This window comes from Crocodylus siamensis, chromosome 1, assembly GCF_052110815.1.
Source record: "Crocodylus siamensis isolate JL-2025a chromosome 1, ASM5211081v1, whole genome shotgun sequence".
NCBI classification, from domain to species: domain Eukaryota; kingdom Metazoa; phylum Chordata; order Crocodylia; family Crocodylidae; genus Crocodylus; species Crocodylus siamensis.
This window is the reverse complement of record NC_143395.1, coordinates 39,827,466-39,839,630: the sequence shown is the minus strand read 5'-3', so window position 1 is coordinate 39,839,630 and position 12,165 is coordinate 39,827,466. Positions and strand designations below refer to the sequence as shown.

Here is a 12,165-nt window from a genome sequence, read left to right as displayed (position 1 = left end):
ATCCCATTTTTTCCTTTGCCAGAGTTAGAGATTAAAACTACCATTTGTAGTTTCACTAGATCTTAACCTTTATTTACTCTTCAGTCATAAAACAAGCTTGGGCCCATAACCTTACCTTTTTCCGCCATGTAAAGCAATGCAGCAGAGCAATGAAGTGATAATCCTTTTACTGCTGTAAGGGAAAGTCTCTTCAATTCTTTTCTGACTACTTGGAAAAAGCCTTCCTCTACCTTTTGGCTATGAAGGATGTGAGGAGCTTGATTTTATTGTGACCTGTCAGCAGCTTTATTCTCAACAGAAGAAACTTTTCTAAGAAACCAAGGCATACCATTTGTTATAATGCCAAATTCTTTTACTGTAATATTTGAGTCTCCACTCTTTCTAGTACTAGGCTGAACAGGGAGTCAGTGGGTCCATCTACATGAGACACTTAACTGGGCAACAGACTAACTTGCTGCACAGTAAAGCATCACTGTCTACCCGTGTGGCAATTAGGGTGCAGGAGACTAATTTACTGTGCTGCTGGATAGTACTGTGAGATACATATTGTATCCAGCTGCACAGTAAATTACTGTGCTTAAACACATATGTAGATGGTGACACTGAGATTGGTTTACCATGGCTCAAAATGAGCCACGGTATATCCAGTCACATTAATTGCATGTGTAGATATGCCCACTAGTATGATCAGTGCTACCCTTACTCTGCATAAAACTAGAACAACTTGTGGGTAATCAGGGGTTTCACATTGTGAATGAAGGCTAATCAAAAGATAAATGAGAAGCCAAGGCAATTAAACCAAGAGGGTCTGGATGTTCCTCAATTTAAAAAAAAATCAAGCATGTGGTAAATAAACCCTTTGAGATACTGTTGAAAGCAAATTATTGTTTTTCTTTGATAGTTTATGTCAATAGAAAAAAAGCCCAGGAGCAATATATTTGTCTCTAGATAGTCTCTAATATGTTATCTTAGGGACTTAATGTCAGGTTTGAAAAGAAACATTATTTTATTCTCTTGAAATGGATAATTCACTTTTTTTTCAATGTGCCTATTTTCTTTAGCTGAATGTGGAGCAAGTGTCTCTGGAAATGAAGGAACATTGCTGTCTCCAAATTTTCCATCTAATTATGACAACAACCATGAATGTATCTATAAAATTGAAACAGAAGCTGGAAAAGGGATCCATCTTAGAGCCAGGAGCTTTCAGCTGCATGAGGGAGATATTGTTAAGGTAAAAGAAAATCTGTTTCACTGTCTGCTGCCTTCTACAGTGGGTACTTAACACAAGAAATTTAACTCTGATACTTTTTGCCTTCCCTCTACTCAGCATGTAACTTAAGTCACAGCTAAGTGGTATCAAGAAAATACAGTAATCAATCTTAAAATCTTTATAAGTATTATTCATAGTGATGATGAAAAGAAAACTAATTTAAATATGAACCTTTATGTTGTAACTTATACCTCTGTAACAAAGAGCCTGAACTATAGTTAGACATAGGTTGATTGACTTCCCTTTCTCTATAATTCCATTGAAATATGTAGAACTTGATTTCTATACACTATGAAAATCAGTTATAATATAATCTCTCTCTCTTTTTTTTTGCCCTTTTTAACTAATTATTACTGTGTTTTGCAAGTCACATAAGACCATAAATCCTATCTAAATTATCAGTCATATTCTGAATTATTGCTTGGGATTTATGTTTCTAACTTTTCAATATCAGTACTTGTATAAATCATTGAGTAACATAGAATCCAGTTATACAATTTCCAGTTGTTTTGCTCTCGTGATAATGTTCTTGTTAACATGACAGAAATAACTATTTACACTTCTGGCCTGTTACTGCTATTTTTTGTTGATCACTCCAACAACAGTTCCACCTATTTAATGATTATAAGGTCAAATTGAAATGTCCTTACTGTGTGTGTTAGCTCACTGTAAAGGCTTCTCTAATAAATAAAGGAAAGAGCGGTTTATTCCATATTTTGTCTGCAAAATATAATACAAATATTGAGTGATATGATGAAGTTAGAAGATATTGGAAAAGGGGGAGGGAAAGAAAGGGATGAGGAGAGAGACAGTCCCAACCAAAAAGAACCTATCAAATATAACATTGAATGGGGTATTAGACCATTTAATTTAAGTTCACCTGCCTCAAGAAACTCTGGAATAATCTGCTCAGGTATTCAAAGGAATACCATTCTTTACAAATCACAGAAATATTGTTGATGTTTGACTCAGTGCTCAGCTGGGAAATTCACATGGAATATCACTAATTCCAGGCCTTATAGACTTGCAGAGATGCCACTTCTACTAAATATGTTTTCACTCAAGACAATTTAATAGGTCCTTTTTAAATCAGGGTATAAATGCAGATCATGCCAATTATGTATCAGACAGGGAGAAAATCTCATCCTACAATCCCTCTTACACATCTGTTATATGTTTGAAATTGGTGTATGTGCCACCAAATCTTCTCAGTAGCTCTGTTCCTACCGTGCCTACAATAACCCTTAGCCCAACCATGCAGGCAATTATTAAAAGGTCACTGAAAGAAACCCAAGGACTCCAATATGCAAAATACCTTTCTTGAATAGAATCAACCATCCATAGATCTGCACAGAACAGAAATAAACAAGTTTGTGGCTGAGAAAAGGTCTATGCCCCGCCTGTCTGTTTGATGCCTTCCTCACCCTAGCACCATATCATCTCAAGGGACAAATTATGCCAACCTACATATTCCCCAACTCTGAGAAACTTAAGAAAGCTTGGATAGCAGTTAGTAGTAACAATTACAGTAGTTCCAGACTTGATGAGACCATTCTGGTATCCTGACTTGATTAACTTGTCCACACTATCTCTAATTTCTTTACTTCCACTGGACTGAATCTCTTAGAGCAAGGAAGACTTTCTGTACCCCAGCAAACCCTTAGTACACATTGCAGCACAGACGCTGTCAATAAGCTTATCTATGGAGATTCAAAATATATTATTTCAGAAAATACGGTTAACAGATTAATGTATGTAGCCAGATTGATGAAATTCTTTATTTGGCTGAGCAATGCCAGTTATCCTCTATGGACACCAAGGTTCCAGCTATTCTGAACAATGAAGAATTCAAGACTATTGGAAAGCTGTATTCAGGTTCACTAAACACACAAAAAACCCCTATGTCATATTTTTGGGTTGTTGGTTCTCCAGAGCTACAATAGATATGGATAATCCATCTGAAAGAACAACAGCTGGTATAAGGTAAGTGTGACTGTTTGACTTTTTATTAATTTATTCAATTATATTTATTTATCAAGGGATCATATTTATGCATGTTTTAGAATAATCTGAATTTTGCATTAATTAAACAAGAAATCCAAATGGCAAAAAATAAGTAACAGTAGTTAATAATTTAAGACGTTTGTTTTCATTACTTGAAAATATGAATACAGTCTTTTGCCTTGGGTGAATGTGATGAAATAAGTAAATAGTTAATCATTCTGTATTTTTCCTTAAAATCCACATGTTCTCAAATTTTGAAGGAAAATATCTTCAAGTAACATCTTATGAAAGTGTAAAGTATGACCATTTGTTTAGGGTGAAATGTCAAGGCATTGCATAAGGATTTAATGCAAGTCCTAATAAGATATATAGGAAGCATCTATCTAACTCGGTAAAGCATTTTGAAAATCTCCCTCTTCATGATTAGTATGGAAAGTAAGTCTTAATTAGGACATGTGTATCTTTGTAATTCAGAATAATTGAAAACTGTAGATATAAATAATGATTTTGCTTCCAGTGATAAGAAAAAAAAAAATTGTGTTATGTTAAAAACATGCAGCTGGAATAACCTTTTTTGTGAGGGCTGGCAATAGTCTATGGTCTTAAAAAGGTACCTAGGCATTCCTGCCTAGGGAATCCTAAAATATTTCTTTACTCTGGATATATATCTTGGTATATGGGCTAACATTGCTTTTGCTATACATGTACTTGCAAAATCTGTCTAAATCAATGGTTATAAATAGTGTATAGCTTCTTGAAAGTTCTCAAGATTGAATGACACCAGGGCAGCTGCCAAGCAATTACATCATCATTTTAGAGGCATGATAATTTAGTTTAAACATTAGAGATTGTTAATCAAGGACATTAAATCACAAAAAGCATGAGATTGAGTGGGATTGTCAAGGCAAGATATTTAAAGGTATTAACGTATCTAAAGATGCAATAAACATTATGATCAAAGTTATTATTGACACTTATGTACCTAAGAAAAAAGGGGTACACACTGCGATTTTCAAAATCTTCTAAGCACCTTACTGCCATATACTTTTAAAACCCTGGCTTTCAAACCCTAATGTACTCTGTTGTACATTTAGAATACACCACATATAGCATAAAATACCATCTAAAGTCTTAGGGCTAAGTTTTTGGAAAATTATCAATAATGTTATTGCTTCTGATTTTGAGTAGACAACAGGGGTATGCAAAACGGGCTGTATTCAATTCAGATTCAGCCCAAATAGGAGATAGTGATTTGATTTGTTGATTCAGATCGCTGTCCCCTATTCGATTCAGCCAAATCTGAATCTGAAGAGCCGATGCTGATTTGAAGAATCAGTGATTTGGCCATAGATGCAGCTTTAAATATTTTTTCTACATACCTTGAGGTACCAGGCATGAGTCATAAATGCTGTGATACTGGGGCAGATGGACTATCCCACAGGAGCGCAGGGGGGTCCCCTGTGTGCTCAGCAGCAAACCCAGAAGTGGACCCGAAGTACTTCTGATCTACTTCCGGGTCCGCCGGGGAGCACACTGGGGGCTAGCCCCCCCAATTTCCCTGCTGGTTTAGTGATCGACTGTGGGGAGACCACGGGTGCTCCCTCATATCCAGCAGGTACCAGTTGCCAAGCCGGAGGGACATGGGGGGAGAGAGCCCAGCATTCTCTCCAGTGGACCTGGAAGTGAACCGGAAGTGCTAGTCCACTTCTGGGTCTACTGCTGACCACTCTGGGGAGACCCCTGCATTCCTGTGGGATGCTCCATCCACCCCTGCATTTCAGCCTTCATGAGCCACCTGGTACCTTGAAGTATGTAAAAAAAAAAAAAAAAAAAAAAAATTTAAAGCTGTGTCTATGTCTGAATCACTGAAACTTTCCAAATCTCTCCAAATCAATTTGGAGGGTTCCAATTCAATTTGGAGAGATTAAAGGGTCTCCTGATTCAATTTGGATTTGGAGATTTGGCCACTAAATCGGGCTGAATCTCTGCCGAGTCAAATCGGGAACCAAAGCTTCACACAGCCCTAGAAGACACAGAACTAGAAGCAGGCAAATCACTAGTCATTTGAAGATTTCACCTTTTCTTGTGAACACCATGTGAGATAGTGTTAAAACCCTTACTGAAGTCAAAGGATGACATAACTATTACTGCTCCCTGATCCAGAAGCCTTTTAATCATGTCACAGATATAAATGAGTTGGCTTAACATCATCTGTTCTTGAACATTCTGTGTTAGCTGTTACTTATTTATTATCTATTAAAAAATAGATTGCTTGATTATTCATTCCAATACATTTCCAGGAATTGAAGATAGGTTGTAATTGTCTGGGCCCTTCTTTTTTCCCTTTTAAAGATGGGCATTGTTCACCTTTCCCAATTTTCTAGTAACTCATCTGTGATCTATGAGTTCTAAAATATAATTGTTAATCATTCTGAGGTTTCTTTGGCCTTTTCCCCAAGTGCTCCAGCCATCTAATTTCCTTCTTATTCTAGCATGAGTTCTTATATCTTTGTCAGTGACGCTGATTTGTGACAGTTATCTTATTGCAATTAACCATTTTAGAGAAGGCTTAAAGGTATTAAACATCTCAGCACTCTGCATATAATCTGCTTTTAGTTTTTTCTCCACATTTAGTAGCTAAACAACTCTCTCTTGTGGTCTTACACTTTTTGGACAATCCCTTCTTCACTTCAGATCAGAGATGAACTCATGATTTCATCTTTTATGATTAAGGACCTACCCAAATCATGAGTGCTCAGATTTCATGAAATCTGGTAATCTCCACAAAATCCATAGGGGAAAAAAAAATTTACTGAAAATAAAATGTTAACTCCCTAGTAGAAAACAACACTCCTCCCAGCTACTGTGACCTACCAGAGGGAAGAGGGGAGTGGATCTGCCACCATGAAAGGCTGTTGGCAAGATGGCTGCTGCCCCCCCCCCACTAATTAGCTGAGAGGGATGCCTACAGTGTGGTCTCACCCCTCTCCACCAATCAGAGGTGAGGGGTGGGACTGAATGTAGGACAGCCCTTTCAGGCAATCAACAGTGAGGGGTAAGGCCATATGGTGGAAAGCTCACCACCAATGAGCAGTGTGGGGAAAGGAGGAAGCAGCTATCAGGAGTCCTCAGCCTAGCATAGCTGTGGAGAGGCCCCACTACAATAAGCCCTCAAAAATGGCAGCTGACCCTGTGATCTTCCTGTGAAATTGTTCATTTGGCTCCTCAAGTTGGGTAGACCCCTTCTTATGATGCTTCCTGCTTTTTCTTTGCATAAGAATAGAGTGTGTTTACATTTTAATACATTTTCTTTAAAAAACTGTCAAGTATCCTGACTCCTGTTGTATATACATTGGAAGTGGGGAGGTGTGTGTAATTTTAGATAACAATTGAGTTTTCTGTTTTAAAGGTTAATGAACTGATCACACATGTATATAAAACAATTGTAGTATTGATATCAATAAATAAAAGTAATCCAAATAAAAATAGGCAAAACATCATAGAACCAGCATAAAGAGCACATTTCTAAAAAGAAACTGGATGATCTTATTTTGATGCATGTACCCTGGGGACAGTCTGCCTTAAGAATAAATGTAAAACTTGTTAGCATGACCCCAACACCACAACAATCAACATCCTGCATGATGAAATCATGAGACACCATGGATCTAGAAATGTTCTGTATTTACTGGACTCCAAGGTGACTTTAAACATAAGATGACCCCCTCTCCTCCCCCACAATAATTTTATTCTATATGTGGGAAACTATACATTTATTATACATAAATTTCTAATTAGAGGAATGCCATCTTAAACCATCCCTTCCACTGCTGTGTTAGGGAAAGCAACAGTGGGAGGCAAGGAGCCTTGCCCCTTGCTCCCCTGCCCCCTGTTGCCCTATGCCTCTGCTTGCCTCCCACTATGCACCACTCTGCACATGCGTCCCATCCCTTGCCCCCTTGCCTGTGCTTTCCCACTCCCTGCCCCCAAACCCCTTGTCCCCACTGAAGTTTTCCCCCTTACTCCTTTCCCCTCTGTATATCTCCATGCAAATTGCTGTCCAGGCTCCAGGTTCCCCTACCACTACACTGTAGTTTACCCAATGCTCCTCTTGGTTGCAGGCCCCTATCCTTGCCAAATGAGCAGTACTGGCCTGGGGCAGGCATCAGCTCAGCTCTGGTTTCAGCCCTGAGAATGAGGCCAAACCTGAACTTGAGGCACCACTTGTCTCTGGCAGTTACTCACATCTAAGATGAGACCCCTCCCCCCCCCCCCCCCCCCCCCCCCCGTTCTGGTTGAGGAAAAAAGTTGTCTTGGATTTGAGTAAATACAGTACATCAGAAAATGTGTTACTGTATTTATGTTACTAAAAGACCATTTTTATACCCCATTTAACAAGAGGGGGAGAAGCCCCTTGTCTTGAAATTAAGTATAAAGTGGTAGGGAGCAGGCAGCTTCTGCAATTTCAGTTCTGGCCTCAACCCTGGATTGGAGCTGGAGCCACAGCTACTGCCTGCTTTTGCGATCCCCATGGACCACTCCTCCCCAGCAGCCTTGGGCCCCCACCACACCCAGTCTCCCCAATGTGCTGCTTCACCCTCCCCTTCCCCCCACTGCAGTACCCCTTACATTTGCTCTGGAGCCAGCAGGCTCCATCTTCTCTGCAGCCTGGAACACAAAGCACGGCCCCAGCCCAGCCCTGTAGCAGCAGCTACCAATTACCCTTGCACCACCTGCCCCCTTACTTACTCTTAGTCTATAAGGTGCATCTATACCCTGCTTTTGCCTGACTTTAGTTTAACACAGCTATCTACCGCTCTCTTATTTTGTTTTATAACGGCTCATTATAATACCTTTTTACTCCCACCAGTTCATAGTTCTCCATCCCTCCAAGCCAATTGTTTGCAGTTTCATGGAGTCTTCTCTTTGCAATTTAACTCGGCCTGTGCCTTCTCCTTCCTTCAACTTGTGGAAGGGCATTTGCTACCTGAAAGCTTATCCAACAATTTTTCTGACAATGCAGTTGTTCCAATAAAAGAGATTACAAAAATCCTTGCACCTCATACCTTTCCTGGACCCTCATAACTACAGTAACATTTCAGCTGTAGTGCTACATGGAAGATAGCAAATGCTAAGTTTTTTTAAAAACATACTGTGCACAAACACATTTTTAATTATAACCATATTGAAAGTATATACAATTTATAAAATAGGAAGAAGAATTGGTTTTATGCATATGTATTTGGTTTATTGAATTCATTTAGTGGCCCTTGAAAATATCACAGGCCGTTTGAGGATCTCATTGCCTCAAATATTTTACACTAAAGATGGAAATGAAACAAACCCCCACAAGTAAGTACGATATCATGTCTGGAGTTCTGTATTCATAAACAGTCAGAAGTGTATTACCTTTGATTAAACCGTTTTTAAAGCATTGAGGTTAATGCTGGTTACTCTGGCCTACCTTCAGTTTTCCTGGTCAAATCATGATTGCTAAATAGGAACATTTCTGCACTTTGTAAATAGAAGTATATATCTGTCTGATGTGGTATCAAATGGAATAATTCTTTTATTATAACTTATTAAGAGACACAAATTACCTCAGGCTAAGAGTCTGAAATAAAAGGTGACAGGTTGGCTTAGTACCTCATTCCTGCTTATAATATATTCAGACAGGATGGAACAGAGTGGGAGATGGTTTTATCTCTCTCCCCTCTTATTCCAATAGTGATTTCAGAAGAGACACCCTTGACTGAAGTGTCACAAACCTTTCAGCCTTTGTGAGTGGATTATGAAAGAAGTCATGGTTATGAAGCCTCTGTAGATAGATCCATGTATAAATATTAATATCATTCCAAATAATCTCACAAAAGCTAATGCATTTGAGCTGTATAAGTGCTTATGGCATATAATCTATATCTTTATCTATATTTATCCATATAAAATGTGAAGTATAAAATGTAAAGCGAATCATTGGTGGGTAGCATATTCTTATCTCTCATCTGAACTGAAATGCCAAGAAAGACCTTTAAAAATACTATCTGTGTCCAAGCTGAAAGTATAATAGTTTATTTAAAAGCTAGTTTTAAAAATATTAAGAGAATTTCTTGAAATTCTTGTTTAAGTATAACCAAACTAATTGAAATGCCTCAAAATTCAAGCACATACAGAGTTTCATCTTTTGATTTTGTTTACTAAGGTGTATGATGGAAAAGACAGCTTTTCACGTCCCTTGCGGGCCTTCACCAAAAATGAAATGATGGGAGTGATCCTCAACAGCACTTCGAACCACTTGTGGATAGAATTTAATAGTAATGGATCTGATACAGACCAAGGATTTCAACTCACTTACACTAGTAAGTAGCTCAGAAATACATTCCTTTTTTTATTTTTTGTAAATGAATATGTAACCTTACTAAATTGTAAACCTTACAATTTCTCACAGAATGCTGCGGAATACTTCATAGTTCTTACTGTGTTTATGAGATTGTAATGCAATTCCCTGTACTGATGGATGGGTATAGAAGTTAAGCAGATTACTAAAAGCAATATTTTGAATTGCTGTATGATAGGAAAGCATTATTATTTTGTGAACAAAATGGTTGGAATTGATAAAAAGGAATTGTGATGTATTTGTAGATGGGCTGAGTAGTGTCTTATTCGGACGGATTTTGAAAACAGTGAGTCTACTACCTCCCATTGAAAACTGTTGAATTTTAAATTAAACTTATTACTTGGAAACTTAATATTATTTTAGAGTTGAATTTGTATAGCCATTGCATCTTGAATGCCATCGTCTGTAACAAGGTAGTCCAACTGGTGGCCTGTAGGTATCGTGTAGCCTGTGAATAGTTAAATTGTAGCCTGCAGGACATGTTGGCACAGCTGCCGTAGCTGCTGCACTAGCATGGCTCCAGAAGCCAGGAGATGAATGCTGCCCCCTACCTCCTCCCAATAACCTTAGGCCAACAACTAAACTGGGAGGCTTCAGTTGTCATGACTAAAATAAGAAGCAGGGGAAAAGGTGGCAGTGGGGGAAGAAGAAAAGAAAAACAGCAATGGCCATTACTCAGGGTTATGAGGCAGCATTTGAGAATTTCTCTCAGAGACCCCAGATTGAATGCGGTTCCTCTACTTTACCTGTGGCAGGTTGGGTGTTAGGTCTATGTTGTGGTAGGGTTAATGGTTGTCTTGTGTGAAGCTTAGATTATGATTGTATGTGATGGTTTCGATGGGGATGAGACTTCCTCAGGTAGGGGGTTGGACTAGACAACCTCTGGAGGTCCCTTCCAGCCCTACTTCTCTAGGCCGTTGTAATACTCCATGAGGGCATAATTCCAGCACCAGTGACCACTGAGAAGTGTGGCCCTGTGAAAAACAGACTGAAGAGTCTCTTGTCCCCAGGTCTAATATTGTAGTTGTTATGCCTATTCTGGCCTCAATTCCATGGCTCATGATTGCTTAGCTCACACTTGTTATTGCAGGAAGCAAAGTGGGGCTCACTTCCACAATCATCTTTCATGCTTGACTTCTGGGCTGTGGTGGGATGCCCCTTCTGCACAGCCAGAACTTTCCCACATTCTAACTTAGCCTCCAAAAAGACCCCAGTGAAAGAGACTGCCTCCTTCAGGTCCATAATCCCATTTCTACAGACCTACTCCTGGGCCCCCACTGGCCGGATTTGTTTAAATTGTTCTTATGTCACCAGTTCCGCAATTTTTATTGTTGAATTAGTTTCCAGTTTCAGCCACTGGGTTCATGAGTCTTTAAGGTATTGTGCCACTACTCAAGAAGTCATCTAATATTAAAGCAACTGACAATATATGATTGTAAAACCACCAAACATAACAGTACAGCTAGTTAAAGCATTAACAACACAGAACTTGGATTTGCAGTTCTGTAGTTTATGAAAGAGTCTTATTATTGTTATTTAAACTTGATGTGATGCTGAATGTAAAAATACTACAGCAGGTTAGGTAATTAATCTATGAGAATAGAAAAATGAAAAAAATATTTGTGACTCTAGCTTTCATTATTTGATTAGGAAACCAGTGATGCAGTAGTTCATTGAGTAAGCACACAGTTAAGACAGAATTTGAACTGATCTTGATATAAAACATATGAGGGATTAAACAAGTTCAAAATCTCTTATATGGGAACCTGAAAATTAAACATATCTAGTCTCATTCCTTGAGTCGTTCTAAACTACATGGGGGCTTTGTGTTTTAAGGATGATGCATCTGTGATACGTTCCAAATACAACTGTGATTAAGAGGAATATCTTAATTCCTCAAGGGCTCTGGTTATCATCAACCAGTTGTGCTGAAATCATTTAACTCCATGATGTTTAAACAATAAACATTACTCTGGGAGTAAACATAGACTGGATATGACCCAGGAGAGCACTATGTTGACAACATTGTTTGAAATGGTCCTACCAGGGGTTGAGGGAGAGAAAAGAGATAGTGGCCTAGTACCTCCTGTGTTCCTATTAAACATAACTGTATGGGAGCCAAGAGTTTGAAAAATGAAGTAAAAGAGTCCTGGAGTGAAGAAGGGAAAACAGCTTTGTAACTTGGTAATTTACCAATCCACATTGGTATCAGTTCTGTAATAAACACAGTTATTTCAGGTTGAGTAGGATAACACCAATACAGTAATTACAAAAAGACATTTATGTTTTATCTTAGCCGAGTGTTTACTCTGAAACAATAAAAAAAAGTCATTAGATTGTTTAATGTTAAATGTTCTTTATTTGCCAAGGAATTTGGGAAGATTCTTCCGCAAAGACAATTAATGGGTTATTTCAGCTACCAGAATTATACCAAAGTTGTGTTGTTTTTGTGTGTGCTATTGCTTTAATCCTTTTAACTACAGTTTCCCAGAAATAT

General features: G+C 38.4%; 1 protein-coding gene across 1 annotated transcript in view; it reads left to right on the top strand.

Moving 5' to 3' along the window:
• CSMD1 (CUB and Sushi multiple domains 1) overlaps window positions 1-12,165 on the top strand; it is a 2,270,760-nt gene that overhangs the window by 1,797,666 nt on the left and 460,929 nt on the right. Inside the window, exons 22-23 of the mRNA XM_090033387.1 lie at window positions 1,062-1,231; window positions 9,474-9,630. Coding sequence (XP_089889513.1) covers window positions 1,062-1,231; window positions 9,474-9,630 — 327 coding nt within the window. The remainder of the gene's footprint in view (window positions 1-1,061; window positions 1,232-9,473; window positions 9,631-12,165) is intronic.